Here is a 17071-nt window from a genome sequence, read left to right on the forward strand (position 1 = left end):
CTACAGTAAAAAGGGTAAAACTACTTTACATATGCTTCAGTGCAAAAGGGCAAAGCATTTATGCAAATGTGCTTGGATAGACAAAGTGTTCTGATGAGATACTTTTGGATTATGTGTTTTATGTATTGGCTCCAATTTATTCTAATTGTAAATGTATGTGATTTAAATGCTTTTAATATGCTGGCTCCTGCAAGAGCTGGGAATTGCATTAATCTGCATGCTAAATTAGTTTGAATCCGAAACTTGTCTGGCTCAGGGAGTTGAGCCTTTGTAAGGGATTATAGCGGGGCATTAATACTAATATCCATGGAAAGAGAAATCCATGAAATGTTTCTTTCTGTTTCTAAATGTGTTGCATGTGGGTAAACTAATTACCAAAGAATCATTTTACAGTCAAGCTGAAGAGATAAATATGCTACAGAGAATGTACCCAAACATTTTCCTTGCAGTCATGTCCCTGTGTGTTTATTGTCCTTGGTGTTTAGCGTGTTTGCTTCTAATAAGACTTTGTTTGAGTGCTTTGTGTGTGCATGTGTTTGTGTAAATATGTATGTTTGTATGTGTGATCCTGTTGAGGAGAGGTAAAAGCAATGGAGACAAACACAGTCAGATAAGGTAAAACAGGAAGGACAAGAATAATATTGGTTTATCCACAACCACAGGCAGTTTGTTTACCGAGGATAACAGTCATGTTGTCCTCGGACTGCAATTTTTCCAAGACCTTAAAATCACCTTTCATAACACAAGCATGTGAAATCTTAATGGTCATCCTGCTAATCCCTGAAGGGAAACCCCATGTCTTGACAGAACCACAGATCAGACAGAGAGGCTGCAGAGCGCAGTGCACTCAAATACATGTCCACACTGTAGGTACATCCTCTGTTTGCAATCGCATAACATTTGATAAATACAAAAAGATGTTCACCCTATAATCTGCTCAAATGTATAAATTGTGTATGTGTTTATATATCTATAAATGTTGTAAATAAAGTACATCACACTGTAAAATGGCATCTATTCAAAATTTGTAAAACTCTATAAAGATTCATAAATCCTTGAGGTTTTTGTTCCCTGTTATTTCCATAAGGACTTATATGTCCTGCTCTACTCAAATGTCTACCTCGCATTATTCCTTATTCTTCATTATAAACGACTAAATTGTTTTTCTATATATATCGTAGAAATAATTGTCATTGCCTGTGTTATCTTCTTGCAGCGCAAAGACTGCAGGGAGGTAGTAGGCGTGGATGGTGGGAATACAATGTCTCCTCATTATGTGGATAATAAGACTTCAGTAATGTTTGCAGCTTTGTGAGGCTGTACTGAGAAACAGCGATCCTTCAGCTTAATGATCTAAACCTCAGCACGCTAACATGTTTAAAATGACGATGATTTCATGCTGATGTTTAGCAGGTCATTTTTAGGAGAGCCTATGATATGATATGATCTCGAGCTGCTACGATGAATTGATAAACAACATTTAACTCATATATACAGTGGGGCAAAAAAGTATTTAGTCAGCCAACAATTGTGCAAGTTCTCCCACTTAAAAAGATGAGAGAGGCCTGTCATTTTCATCCTAGGTATACCTCAACTATGAGAGACAAAATGGGAATAACAAAATCCAGAAAATCACATTGTCTGATTTTTAAAGAATTTATTTTGCAAATTATGGTGGAAAATAAGTATTTGGTCAATAACAAAAGTTCATCTTAATACTTTTTTATATATACACCCTTTGTTGGCAATGACAGAGGTCAAACGTTTTCTGTAAGTCTTCACAAGGTTTTCACACACTGTTGCTGGTATTTTGGCCCATTCCTCCATGCAGATCTCCTCTAGAGCAGTGATGTTTTGGAGCTGTCGCTGGGCAACACGGACTTTCAACTCCCTCCAAAGATTTTCTATGGGGTTGAGATCTGGAGACTGGCTAGGCCACTCCAGGACCTTGAAATGCTTCTTACGAAGCCACTCCTTCGTTGCCCGGGCGGTGTGTTTGGGATCATTGTCATGCTGAAAGACCCAGCCACGTTTCATCTTCAATGCCCTTGCTGATGGAAGGAGGTTGTCACTCAAAATCTCACGATACCTGGCCCCATTCATTCTTTCCTTTACACGGATCAGTGGTCCTGGTCCCTTTGCAGGAAAACAGCCCCAAAGCATGATGTTTCCACCCCCATGTTTCACAGTAGGTATGGTGTTCTTTGGATGCAACTCAGCATTCTTTCTCCTCCAAACACGTATAGTTGAGTTTTTACCAAAAAGTTATATTTTGGTTTCATCTGACCATATGACATTCTCCCAATCCTCTTCTGGATCACCTAAATGCTCTCTAGCAAACTTCAGACGGGCCTGGACATGTACTGGCTTAAACAGGGGGACACGTCTGGCACTGCAGGATTTGAGTCCCTGGCGGCGTAGTGTGTTACTGATGGTAGCCTTTGTTACTTTGGTCCCAGCTCTCTGCAGGTCATTGACTAGGTCCCCCCGTGTGGTTCTGAGATTTTTGCTCACCGTTCTTGTGATCATTTTGACCCCACGGGGTGAGATCTTGCGTGGAGCCCCAGATTGAGGGAGATTATCAGTGGTCTTGTATGTCTTCCATTTTCTAATAATTGCTCCCACAGTTGATTTCTTCACACCAAGCTGCTTACCTATTGCAGATTCAGTCTTCCGGGCCTGGTGCAGGTCTATCATTTTGTTTCTGGATTCCTTTGACAGCTCTTTGGTCTTGGCCATAGTGGAGTTTGGAGTGTGACTGTTTGAGGTTGTGGACAGGTGTCTTTTATACTGATAACGAGTTCAAACAGGTGCCATTAATACAGTTAACAAGTGGAGGACAGAGGAGGCTCTTAAAGAAGAAGTTACAGGTCTGTGAGAGCCAGAAATCTTGTTTGTTTGTAGGTGACCAAATACTTATTTTACACCATAATTTGCAAATAAATTCTTTAAAAATCAGAAAATGTGATTTTCTGGATTTTTTTTTTCTCATTTTGTCTCTTATAGTTGAGGTATACCTAGGATGAAAATTACAGGCCTCTCTCATCTTTTTTATTTAGTGTACAGTAATCGATGCCATTTCATTTATATTGTAATTTCACAGTACACTCACTACACTCCCCCTCCCTCCCTCCCTCCCTCCCTCCACCCGCACATGCCCACACGGACGAAACCTAAAAATAAATAAATAAATAAATAAAAAATGCTTATCAATATAACTTAAACAACAGAGCCATGAAAATTAACATAAAACGAAAAAAATAAAAAAATAAAATAAAAACAATAAATAAATAAATAAACCCACATCAAAGTAAAACAAACAAATAATTATACAATTAATTATATAATACAGCGACAATATAGACAATGACAGCACAACTAGTATTTCCGGCCGTCAGGAAAAATAGCTACAGAAGGCACCATTCCATCACTGGTCATATCTCAGATATATTTTCCAAATAAGAAAATAATGGCAACCACAGAGCTTGAAAGATATCTCCACGATTATATTTTTCCAATGTCAATTTCTCCAGAGGTAAAAAATGTGTTATCTGATCAATGAAAAGTTTAAATGTTGGAGGACGTTCATTCTTCCAGAGTAAAAGTATAAATTTCTTGGCAAAATATGTTATTGTGATTAGTATTCTGTAATGTTTGGGGTTCAGTTTCAAGTTTGGCATATCATTTAACAGGAAAAAACATGGATTTTGGCTCATTTCGATGCCTAAAACGGCTTTTGTGAGCGCCTGAATCGAATCCCAGAAATGTTTCAAGAGATCACAGTCCCAAAACAGATGCACAAATGTTCCTTCTTTTACTTTACATCCCGGACATTTTGGAGAGTTTTCTTTGGAAATGTTATGCATCTTTATGGGTGTGAGGTAACATTTGTTGAGAAATGTAAAGTTTGCTTCTTTGATTTTATTGCTTGTGAATGGAAAATGTGTTCTTTCACAGATATTCAGCCAAGTAGTTTCATCTATCTGTATCCCCAAGTCCTTTTCCCAGATCTTTTTTAAAGTTGGAAAGGATGACTGAACTCTTTTAGAAAAAACTGCATTAAATTCTCTAATTTGACCTTTGATCGTGGTCGATGACATCAATATCTCCTCCTCTTCCAACATTCCCGATCTCAATTTATTGCTTTTAGTAATTGATTGGATCACGTTCCTAATTTGCAGGTATCTGAAAAAATCCTTATTTGAAATGTCATATTCTGCTCTTAAATCATTAAATGATTTCAATGTTATATATTTGTGAATTGCTTTATACCTGATTTCGTCCATTTGTTTATATCGATTGACAACAAATATTTTCTAAGATCAGGATTGTTCAAAATAGGAGAAAAGATTGAAATACCTGAGTTAACATGAACTTTTTTTGTACAGTCCCTTCAGGCTAAAAGTGTATTGACCACTGTAAAACATTTGGCCATATTTTTCACCTTATTGAAATCTTTAACAAATATAAGAGTTTCCACTGGCAATGGGTCAAAGACACTGGCTTCTATCTGAACCCATAGTGAATCCTTTCTTCCCAGAAACCAAGATAGTACATTTCTTAATTGAGCTGACCAGAAGTAGTGTTGAAAGTTGGGAAGACCAAGACCCCCCATAGTTTCTGGTTTCATAAGAATAATTCACTTGATTCTTGGTTTTTAATTACACCAGATACATTTTGAGATGTGTCTATTGAGAGATTTAAAATAGTCAGCGGATAAATAGCATGGTAACATTTGAAAAAGAAAAATACATCTCGGTAGAATATTTATTTTTATGACATTGATTCTTCCTAGCAATGATATTGGTAATGTGGACCATTTAGATAAATCCTGTTTGATTTTGTCAATGAGCGGATTGGAATTCTCTTTAAACAGATTATCCAGGTGTGGTGTTATATTTATTCCTAAGTATTTAAAGCCACCTGGTGACAAATTAAAAGAACAAGACTTTTCCAAATTTGCTGTTGGCGTCATATGTAAGAAACAAGCATTCGATTTCTTAAAATTAATTGTATATCCTTAGTATCTTCCAAATTGCTCTATCGTGTCGTGCAGATGTGGTACTGAATTTTCTGGGTCTGTTAAGTAAAGAATGATATCGTCAGCATACAGAGAAATGTTGTGTTCATCGTTAATCTTCACTCCTTTAATACTTATGTTGTCTCGCACACATGAAGCCAGTGGTTCAATTACAATTGCCAAAAGCAAAGGTGACAGTGGACATCCCTGTCTTATCCCCCTTGTTAGTGAAAAAGAAAATCTGAGGAACTGCAGTAAGCGATAACCGCTGCTTTAGGATTTTTATAAATTGATTTGACCCACTCTATGAACCGAGAGCCCATATTTAATCTGTTCAAGATAGCAAAAAGAAAATTCCACTCAACCCTGCGCAACTTCCAACAGGAGTCATTTGGGGGGGCTCTTGGGAAAGAAGGTTGGGAACCCCTGCATTTTAGAAACGGCTCCAAATCAAAAATGTCACTTTTCTTTATTGTGAACGATGGGAACTGGTTTAAGCTAGGCACAATGGAAACCTGCTGAGTCTCATTTTGCAGGAACGTCATACATTGTTAGAACATGAAAAGAAACATTGTAATAAAAATTGTAATGTGGACACTCAAAAAGATGACTTGAGGCTACATCCAAGAATAGAACATCTTAAACTTCTGATGACCTACACAGTGCATTAAGTCGGATCCTATGAGATCAAAATATGTAGATCCTAATTTTGTTTCATTCATCTTTAAATGATAACATTAAAAGTGAATTTAGACGTCAAACCTGATTACGAAGTTCATTCACAGTGGGTGACAGAAATGTCGAGTATCACCTTGCCTCCAAAGAACAATTAGAGCCACTTTTTTAAAAGCACTTGGCTGGCAGTTTATGTCAGGGTTGCAATAGGACAAGTATCCCATTAAAATATCTTCTGCCGAGTTCATTAAAATACCATCTGCTCAACAACAAAATAGCAAAGATTCATGAGAGAGCAGATTGCTCTCCAAGGAATTGTTTTAAAAAAGTTTAGATACAGTAATCTGGCAACAGCTCTGAATGATTATGCATGCTGATGAGCTTTCAGCTGAGATCCCTGGAAACATGTTCTCACTGAAGCAGTCAAACTGCAATAAGCGGAGCATCCAGGCAGAGCAAAGTGCTGCAAACAGCCGGCATCATACGCTTACAAATTCATACATGAAGAACCGAAGGAGAGCGTAAGAGGATTCAGAGCAGGAGTCGAGGAGAGCAACCGTAATCATGAATACTAACAAGGCTGGAAACCAGAATAGCACGTTAAGAATATGATTCATTAGCGCACAAGAAGACAAGCACAGCACAATCACACCCACTGATTCCATTTGAAATAATAGGCTTATAGAAACATACCGAATTTAGCTTTTTCCATTATGAGCATTTGTGTTTGAAATGTTTATCCTATTTCCTGCATTTACACTTTGCCATGTAAATCTTTCCAATGTACTATTTGTGGCCTTGTAGGCATTAAGCCTGATGTTCTGAGAAAGTGATGAGATGAAGCGGAAGAGTGCTAATAGAAGAGCAACATGCTACATTGATAAATGATTAATTATATACATAATAATGCATCCAGAGTACCAAGTAAACACACTTAAAAGAACTGAGTTGGAAAGACCAACGTGGAATCCACACCGCTTTTTTAAGCTGTCACTGTGGGGATATGATTATGTCTAGGCTTTGCCGGCTGACTGTTGTTGCTCTGAATTCATTGCTTTCCTTGAGTAACTTAATTATCTACAATCGCTCTCACGTTTACTCACAGATATATTGCATTCAGAGCAGAAGAAACTATTTTTTGCTACGCTACATGCAATCCTTTTTGAAGGAAATGACGTTTGGGATTCATACATTTTTTGTAGTAGTATTAAAGTAAGTACTTATCACCTTCCCCTCCATAACTGATATTCCTTAGATGTCAAACTGCTGTAGAAACACGCTTAAGAAATACTTTGATAATAACAATTAGACTGATTAAACTATGATTAGTGTTTCAAAATGATACATTATTAAAGCTAAAGTATAAATAAAACACAACAATACTCAATAAACAAAACTCTAGCAGACAGGAAACACTTTTAGGGATTTGAAGGACACACAATGTGGGATGAGTGAGGACGAGAACAGAGTGTTTACTTACGACCACCCGGTGGCGTACTCTTCACAGGGCAGCCGGACTGCATCACTGTGTGTGGACCCATGAGTTGGTGTAATGAGGCTAATCCTGAGCACCAGTGCAGAGCTCTGGTGATCCATCGCACTCTGCACCTCCTGAGCCTGATTTACATGGCGGGATTACAACCAGATAGTCTCTCTGGGTAATTGCATTAGTCCAGATTACAAAACCAAGATTACAAGATTGTGTTGCGGTAGACTGGGAACCCTGTTCATTAACCAATTGATGTGATTTCATGTTTTTTTTCTGCGTATTATGTGTTAAATTACTGGATTTATGTTGTTTTATTATTTCAGAACATAAAGTAAATCACCAGTGTGATCAAATAAAGATCAAATAAAGTCTTACATATCATTTTGAGTCAAATTCTGTCTCGACCCACTCCATCACTATGAAGCATCCAGGAGTGTGAGGTCTTCTGGGTCGGGTCTGCTCTCTGTTCCGAGAATAACCACTAAACATGGAAAAGCAGCTTTTAGTCATTATGCCCCAAAAATTTGGAACAAACTGAACAAATCGTGCACGTCCGCTGAAACACTTCCTATTTTTAAATCCAGATTAAAAACGCACTTATTTGCCGCTGCTTTTAATTGAGCTGCCCATACTCACACTACAGTATGCCTTTTTTAGTCAGGTATTCTGTACCTGCTGTGTTTATTTATTTATTTTATTTAATTATCTTTGCTTTTTATGCCTGTTTTTAAATGCCTTTTTAATAATGTATGCATGCTGTATTTGTTCTTAAATGTCTTTTGCTTTTAATCTGTAAAGCACTTTGAATCGCCACGTTCTGAAAACTGCTATATAAATAAAATTGCCTTGCCTTGCCTCAACCTTGTTCAACCATCAAATATTCTTTAAACTGTAGTCAACTGGTGTTGAAAAAAACACACAACATGTCAAACAACATGTACAGTGCCTCCCATAAAATGTGTTATTATTCTCTGCAGTATAAAGAGAATATTGAAAGGAAAACTACAGGTAGATTAAGATGGTTATCAAATCATAATTAAATCTTAATACGCCTTTAAATATAGAATTGTAAACTTAAAACTGATCAATCACATGACCTGTGAATACAAGAGGTGGTGATATCTTAGATGTTTCCTACATTTAAAGATGTAGTCACAACTATACAATACAACTTTGTATGATGAATAAAAGCATTTCACAGTAAAAAGCAAAGAAAAACCCCGAAAACTAATAGAGTTTCATGAAAGGGTAAGTGTCGTGGCCAACTGAAGGTTAGACTGAAGAAGTGTGTATGGGTTTAAAGGAGAAGGTGTGTGTGGAGCAGCTCTGGGCCAGATGCCCGTCTGGCCGACTCCTCAGAGCGATTGCTTCGTGCAGACTATCAGATCGAGGGGAGAGTCATTTATATTTCCTGCACCACCCCACCAGCTGTGGAGGCAGGGAGCATTTAAATCTCTTCTAAGGTCAACAGGGAACTCAATGGCTTTGATAACAAGTATCCCATCTTTGATTCCACACTCTCCTCGTCTCTGCAGAAATTCTGCCTTTGATGAGGGGGCTGAGCAAAAACATTTCAAAGTAAACAAGACAACGGCGTAGAGCAGGCTCGTGTGACATGTTTGAGATAAGGAAAACAAAAGGCTCGCCAATGTCACTCCATGTCACATTCATGTCCCTACTCCTGTCTGCTGCATACACAGAGGCTGATTTCTCCTCATGGATTATTCACGTTTCAGTCCAGTGGAGGCGACTCCAGCAGCAGCACTACAAGGAATATCACCTAAGGCTGAATGCTAAATAATGGACTCATATATCGGTTTTATTTCCTCAAAACAGAATAAACTTGATCGTGGGCTGACATATCTGCCGTGAAAATCCCTCCAGGAACTCTGGGCTTTCTGTGGTGCTTGGCAGAGAAAGTCACAGGAGGGTGCGGAGACACCTCAGCACCGACCCTAACCATCCTGCGTAAGAAAGCCAAAGCTAGACACTTATCCACATCAGACAGACACAAACAAACCCTGGACAAAAGGGCTCCAAAGAGCACAAACATTCTGTCACTCAAGGGGAGATTGACAGGGAGAGAGGCTTTTTCATATCAACCAAACTCCCCCTGAAATTGAGGTGAACACCTTTGTTCAGCAGAGAGATGCGTGTAGTGATCCGGATCAGCTTTGTGACAGTTCTGGAGGTTTCCATAGAAACATGCACGCCCCGAACACGGCAGACTTAAACATCTTGAACCGCCTCAACAGATGGTTTGTGCAGAGGCTGAAGGATGATGAAGTCTCACAATCTGGCATGCATCATTTCATCTGAGTGAGGCCATATTTTCATCTTAAAAATATCCACAGTGAAGGTTTGATGCCTCCTTTATTTACAGAAATACCATTTATTTGATTGGATGAAAGATAACTGTGTGAGGGTATAATCATAAGGTCCTGGTGGTCCAGCTGTCTCGCAGCATTTGCAAAAACAATCTCATTTGTCATATCAGGAAATATAAATCTGCAGTCATAACACAATCACTCAGGTCTACCCCATCATCAGCTTTGACAGACACATTTAAAATCTCTGCAGTTAGCTCCGATATGGCCAGTATGGTTTTAAATTTATGAATCTTTTTTTGTTATTACCTGGTGTTTCTGAAGGTGGAAATGTGGGAACTGACTCTAGACAATAAGAAATTGCAGTTGAAATAAAAGCAATCCCAGCTCTTTGAAGTCCAGCCCACTTCAGCTCCCAATGCAACACAAAGGATGTAATGTTAAAATTGATGCAAAGGATTAGGGCTGGACTGATTTCCATACAATAGGGTAAAAAAGAAAACGAGGCATGAGATGAAAGCTTTGGTTTCTTTCTGTTCAAACACCCAGAGATACTTACAGAACAAAGACAGCTGCACATAAAGAGGATTTCATAAACGATAACCTTCTATTCCTGCAGGCACTGAGACTCAAAGTGGCTGAATAAAAATAACAGAAATCATACATCGATTTCAGGACGGGGCTACAGTTTTACTGCAGTCCCTGGTGCACCTTTGTCTTCTTTTGCTCTCACTATTTCTCCATCCCTCTGTGTCAAATAGATTATTAGATTAGTATGCACTAGATCCCAACAGATCTATTTTCTCACTAACAACTGCAGCACAACCCAAATCCCTCTGGATCACTAATCTAGTCTCCAAATCTATTTCACTTTTGACTCAGACTCTTATTGCTCCTTTAATTCTTCTGTGGTCAATAATGAATTAAGGTAGACCTGCCAACTTTGTAATTGAAATGGCTAAACTGGCAGGTTACTGCTCTGCCACAATCAGATATGATTTCAGACTCATAGAAACTTTTAAAGTTTTATTTCCTGTCAAACGTTGCTGAGCTGTCTTTTGTACCCAGAGAAAATTAGGCCCCTTTGAGGCTGCAAACAGAAGAAGAAGATAAGCTGTCAGGTGTAAGGCGCATTGCAATGATGAGTGTGTATGTATACATTATAAATGTTAATATAAATAAACAAGGTGGGTTCACTTGACTTAAACTGTGAAAATGAAAGCTTCCAGTAAATGACGATAACAAGACGTCAATTATTACTGTTTATATTATGGTTATATATTTGTAAAACCTTCGCAGAGCCTAGAAAAGCATTGCAAGGGAGAGAAAACTAATATGCATGTGCAGCAGGTAGCCGAAGCAAAGCAGGAAGTGGAAAACATTTCCTGGTTTATGCACTGAGCAAACAATTATTATTCAAGTGAATGGCCGCCATTTTGGATTCTAGTATCCAGTTCTTATAAAACATCCTTAAGGAATCTCCAAAGTAAAAAAAACATTGAATTTAATTACAAAATATCACAGCCATTCATGTGGAAGATAAACCGCTGGTGGCACTACTGTAGATGTAAAGTCGGGGGTTACCAGATATTGTATTTATTTATCATCTGCCTGAAGTGGATATCTGCACACAGTTACAAATACATTCATCCAATATTTGTTTAGATGTTTTAACTATTTATTTAAAGTCAGAGTCTTCTTCTTACCCTGGGAGAGTAGATCAAATCATGACAAAAGGACACTTTTCTGTGCAGTTTTAAAGACCTATGATGAGCATGTCTCCCCTGTCATGTCGTCATCTGGCCACCATTGTCGCCCCGCTGACTCCTTCGACCTAATGCAGTGCAGCGTTCCACTACCTCAATTCACAACTTCCACACCCTCTGAAATGCATTTGATTAGTCATCACAGCACAGCAACGGGGACATAAATAATTCATCTGTGCAAATGACAAATGAGGCAATCAATCCTGGGACAGCATTCAAAGAGAAGCTGTTCAAATCCCCTCTAAATTCATTTTCTGTCTTTTTGTAGTTGTGGAAATTTGAATGCTGAATTCCTCAGATTATGTTTCCACCCTGATTTCCACAAACTACACCATTTTGTTTCAGAAAACGTTTCCCAGTTAAAGACATAACTCACTATAGTGCCTTTGATAGTTTTCTCCGACCAGCAGTACAAGTCTCATCACACCCAGCGGCACTAAATGCTGGACATCAGAGCCTGAACTGCACAGGGAACAGCCGGCTCTTTGAAACAGGACATTAAAGAATGAATAGAAGATAAGGAGGCTGGTCTAATTCCATATTCCATCTGACAGCAGATACACTTTCCGTTAATGCAAAACCCTTTTGGATGAGCTGAGCTCCTCTATGTGGGATGAGATCACACTTTACTCTGACCTGTGAGACTCAGAGAACAAAGAAATCTGATGTATAATCCGGCCACAATTATTCTGTCCGTCCATTTTAGCCTGAGTGATGATAGGGAGCCTGACAGCTCAATCACAGAGAAGGCAAATTAGGTACAAAGACAAGTACAAACCATCCAAATCTAGTATCAACTACAATGATTGAATATTAATTACTTCAAAACATATTATGTCTGGTTAACATTAGCTTCCAACATTAACAAGCAAAGTTCAGTTAAAAATAACAAAACCCTCTGAACCTGTATCTATACCACCAAGAAAAAGGCTACATTTATACTGTATGTGTTTGGTGCTGAAAATGTACTATTAACATATTGTTGAGATACTGAATGAAGTTAAAGTTTAAGTGGCAGTTGAGTTATAATTACTGAAAGAGGTTGACACGGCATTTAAATGGAAGGTCTAAAAGAAGCAGAAATGTCGGCCTAAGTGTGTGAGTGCTGAGTGAAGTGGAAACAACCTTTAAATACAAAGACCAAATCGTCTGTTTCTGCATGCTCTCACAGACGCAGGTCACAGATACAGAAGAGATTTCTGACGCTTTTATCAGGAGGCAACATTCATTCTCTGGGCCTTCCAAAATGATAAAAAATGAGGGCAAACACTGCAACATCAAAATGTGACAGCACTAGGGTTATTGAAGGTGAGGTTTTGGAACCAAAGAAAAGCGATCTGTTATGGTCAGAGAAACAGAATAAATGTATTTGTATGTATATTTCGTTTAGAAAAATTAAAGATGTTTACAACAGCAACATGTTTACATTGAGCTGTTAAGGAATTCCCATTATTGGGCGACTAGTTATCTCTTCAACAGGCAACTATATCCTTACCTCCAACCATGGAGGTATGACGCAATGTTTGTGAACAGCACTCATGTGGTAGAAAACATCAACTCAAGATCAACATTGGAAAAAGCTGCCAAATCCATGAGACTCTGTGGAGCACACACAATATCAAGCAGCTGTCAGTCCTGTTGTCAGAGCAACAGGCCCCCATCCGACAGAAGCCTCCATCTTCCACTCCTTTGAAGGAAAACACTTGAAGAACATGTAAAGGTGGTGGATTGTACCGTCTGACACAAACAAGGCCAACAGGCAGAGAACTTTGTCATGCTGACGTGTCTCAGCGCTTCACTTAACTCTGAACTGCCGGCAAACTTTTATTTTGTCTTGGGGAGATAATCGGCACTTTATCCGCGGCAGATGTTCCCGCTCATCCATCACCTCCCAATGCTGTGTTCCTCACTAACAGGACAAAACTGACTGCGGGCTAACAATCTTTTCAGACTGAGGTGAAAGCGTCGGCCTTTTGCTGAATTACCTTCCCTTTAATCAATGAAACCACGTTGGAGAAAATATCTCCAGGAAAGTGGCGGGGGGGAATCTATATCCATCATGCACATCCGCCATGTTGCTAATAGATGACCTAAATGCATCACTGTGTCAAGAATCCTCTGACATTCATCAAGATGTAGAAGGGATATAAATAAAAGGACAAATGAGGGCAACACTATAAACATGAGTTATCATCTCCTCTGAAGCAGAGCAGAGAGACGAATAGATTTGAATATATATTTTTAAAGAAAACTAAAAGACACATGCTTTTTACCCTAAAGACAGAGAGTGTATCAATCACCTACATTCAGGTTATTTGACAGAAACAAATCTCACATTGATTGTGAGGATTGACTGAGGAAAAACGCTGCGTTCACTTGTTCATAAAATTACTGACGAGGATGCCAACGTTTTCCCAAAGATGTAAAACCACAGAAATCAGCAAATGTTTGTGTTCTCAGTATTATTGTTTTTTTTTAAAAGACCAAAAGTACCAACTTGCAGTGGAGGAAATAAGTATTTGATCCCTTGCAGATTTCGTAAGTTTGCCCAAATGAACAGTCTATAACAGGGGTGACCAAACTACGGCCCGGGGGCCAAATGCGGCCAGCGGACCATTTTGAATCAGCCTTCAGCAAATTCAAAAAGTATAATGGAATATGGCCCACAAATGAAACTTGTGCTTCCTAAATATAAATGTAAACATATATTACAAAGTAGTATTCATCTGTTAATGAGACCACTTTTCAAATCAATTCAGTCAATTAAAGTTGGAAACATTTTCTAACATATCTTAGTTGATAAGAAAAATGACTTATTTACATAACAAGCTTGAAATACCCCCTTCCTATTTCTCCTTATTATAATCAATCTGAGGCTTCTGTTTTAAGGGATGAGCTGCCAACACTCACAAGCATCATTTAGCTACATTTGATGTTGCTAACTTATAACTGAACTTATGAGGCAGTGTACCTCTAGTGAGTTGCCCAGCCCCCTCGGTGAAAAAAAAGTTAATTTTAATGGTAGGTTTATTGTAACAGTGAGAGTAAGAATATCAAAAAGAAAATCCAGAAATGTGCATTATATATATATAAAAGATACAAATTGATTTGCATTTAGCTGTGGATAATAAGTATTCGATTCCCAGTGTTGAAGTGATTGTGTTTATCGCAAACGTTTCATTGTAATTCAGGGATCAACATGCTGTGTATTCAACCGTGTCGGTACATCTCAAATTGAGAGGGCAGAGGCTGTACCTGAGCGTCCATTAGCAGGTGTCTCATCAGAGTCATGGACTTCCTCAAGGTGTCCCTCTCTCCCGGCATGAAGGACTCGTCCTCATGAGCCAGGCTGCAGGGTCTGGTCACCGTGAACTGAGCAATCTGGTCGTTCAGGCTGTTGAGAGACTGCACCGCTGCAATGGAGGAGAAGGACAGTTGTAAAACCACAAACGCTAAGACACAGGAACACAGTATTAATGGCAGTCAATCTATTCTTTCCTCTAATGCCATGTGGGCCGAGGAGCTCCAAAGCTTGCTTCATCTCTCTCTAGCGGCGTCAGTGGAGCAGCCTTCATTGTTCTCCTCTTTAGAATAATCCCTCTTTTGGACATTGGGCATCATTAGCTTCAATCCATTACCAAGACACAGTAACTCGGACTAATTCATTATATAATCCATTTTGGTATGGAGAGAGTCCCAGTGCTAAGGTCTATTGTGTTGGGTTTGTTCAGAGGCTACAGTGACACAATGTGGAGCTCAGAAGTCTCTTTGGTCACAGCCTGTTGGTGATCAAGAACAACAAATTAAAACAAGCCATCGTGGGGGACATTTTGTAAGAGACGTATTAACAAATAGAGCAACGAACATACATAAGAGAGTGACTGCTAATGCTGCAGCTGTCAGTTATTTAGATGCACAATTATTTATTGGATTTTCTTTTAAATTAAAAACAAGCAGCTGTCTGATACAGTTATAATAACTCAACACATACTGTAGCCCAACAGAGATTTTTATAATACATATTTTAGATCCACAATTGATAAGTGATTTATTGATTGAAAAAAGCCTCCATTTATGCATTGTTAAATCCCTGAGAGCATGATCACTAATGCAGAAGTAGCTTGCTTAAAGATAGGTGTGACGAGAAGTAGTTACATGCAGGTAGATTATATATATTGTTTCAGTTGTTGATGGTATAAATCAGGAAATGAAAGCATCAAATCCTCTTTATTGTGAAACAAAAATCAGCAAATATTTGGCAGGTTTGTGTTCTCAGTATTATTGTTGTTTCAGTAGACCGAAAGTACCAACATAAGTCACCACAGGGAGAGCGTGTTTGCAAGAGGACACTTGCTTCAAGTCAAGCATCACTCTGTTTCTCTCTCACAAACAGACACTAAGAGGCTAAGAGGTCAATTTGAGGCGAGAGTGACGGAGAGACCGAGGCGATGTGACTCACTGACATCATTCAAGGTCGGCTTTTCAACAGAATGATCAAAGATTTATGGCAACACCTTTCAGCGCCTCTCTTGAACTGCAGCAGCATGCAGAGAGAGGCATGTTTACGAGCAGACTGGGCCCCGCAGGCAGCGCGGCATACATCAAATCAAGTCAGGGTGTGTCGAGGGGGGGGAATAAAATGTTATAAAACGGAAGGACGCCGATTGGATTGTAATTTCGCATTCAACATTTACAAGGTGTACCTCTCTGCTCCCAAAGACGGCCAAACACAGGTAATGGCACGTTGCAGCTGCTGGATATGACATGCTGTCAAACTGTGAGAACAGACACACCTCCTCTCATCTCTGCTCCACTTTCAATTTGTACTGAATGCATTCTGTCACACACTGTGATACATCATGGAGATCGTGAGTGGGTTTCTATGATAAAAAAATATACTTTGACTGCCCTGAATGTGTCAACATACAGCACACCACAATCAAAATTCAAAAGCTTCATCTCCAAAGAAATAAAGCACCAAAGAGACAACTTGATTCTTAGTTTGTTGAACCCTTTACAAAAACAGATTGCTTCTCACTCGTGACATTATAACCAATACTCAATCTTCAGGCTGCTGACATGACTGATGCCATGAAAATACATCTGCACATATTTAACACTACCATTTTCATGTTTATTAATATTCTTCTGGCAGAGCAAACCAGATGAGGCGTCAGCGTTGAGATGATTCTCTGCTGAGAATATGTAAGTGAGGAAACATCAAACTAAGTTTTCACATCGCTGATCACATACAGTGTATAGCAGTGCTGGCACGCTGGCACGCGGCACCGTAACCAGTGGCACACTAGGAATAAGTGGAATAAGTGTGCAAAATATTTAAATTGTATTTTCGGATCCTGAACGAGACAGCCGCCAGAGCGCGTCTCCCCGTTACCTGCAGAAGGAAGCCATGCACGCAACGCAGCCCCGCTCTCTTTTAACTCCAGGTGACTTTCTGCCACTTTCCTCCGTGGTGCAGTGCTGATCGTTTAATCACGGAGGAAAGCACTTCACTAATTGCAGTACCCAAAAGGAGCTGTACAAATGCCGCAGTTTTTGCGTGGCTGTGTATTTAGTTGAAAGCCCAGTGGCGATCTGCTCATCTCTCATCGAAATAATTTGCTACAAAGGGGCGGACTGGCCATCTGTGTGTTGAACTTTCCTGTCGGCTCCCAGACCGTAGTCGAGGAGGGCAGAAGCAACAAGCTTCAGGTTCAATAACCCACTTTAGCTTAAATGACTGGAGAGAGGCGAGCTCTTCTTGGGAGGCCGTTGCATTTATTTAGCTGTTCTT

General features: G+C 39.2%; 1 protein-coding gene across 4 annotated transcripts in view; it reads right to left on the reverse strand.

The window, feature by feature from the left end:
- kaznb (kazrin, periplakin interacting protein b) overlaps positions 1 to 17071 on the reverse strand; it is a 110838-nt gene that overhangs the window by 79595 nt on the left and 14172 nt on the right. For all 4 annotated transcript variants that reach the window (XR_013808979.1, XM_079685753.1, XM_079685757.1 and 1 more), the window contains exon 3: positions 14533 to 14690. Coding sequence is in view for 3 of the 4 variants with exons in the window: in XM_079685753.1 (XP_079541879.1) it covers positions 14533 to 14690 (158 nt within the window). In the remaining variant the exon portion in view is untranslated. The remainder of the gene's footprint in view (positions 1 to 14532; positions 14691 to 17071) is intronic.

Source organism: Notothenia rossii, assembly GCF_949606895.1.
Source record: "Notothenia rossii genome assembly, chromosome: 5".
In the NCBI taxonomy this organism is placed as follows: domain Eukaryota; kingdom Metazoa; phylum Chordata; class Actinopteri; order Perciformes; family Nototheniidae; genus Notothenia; species Notothenia rossii.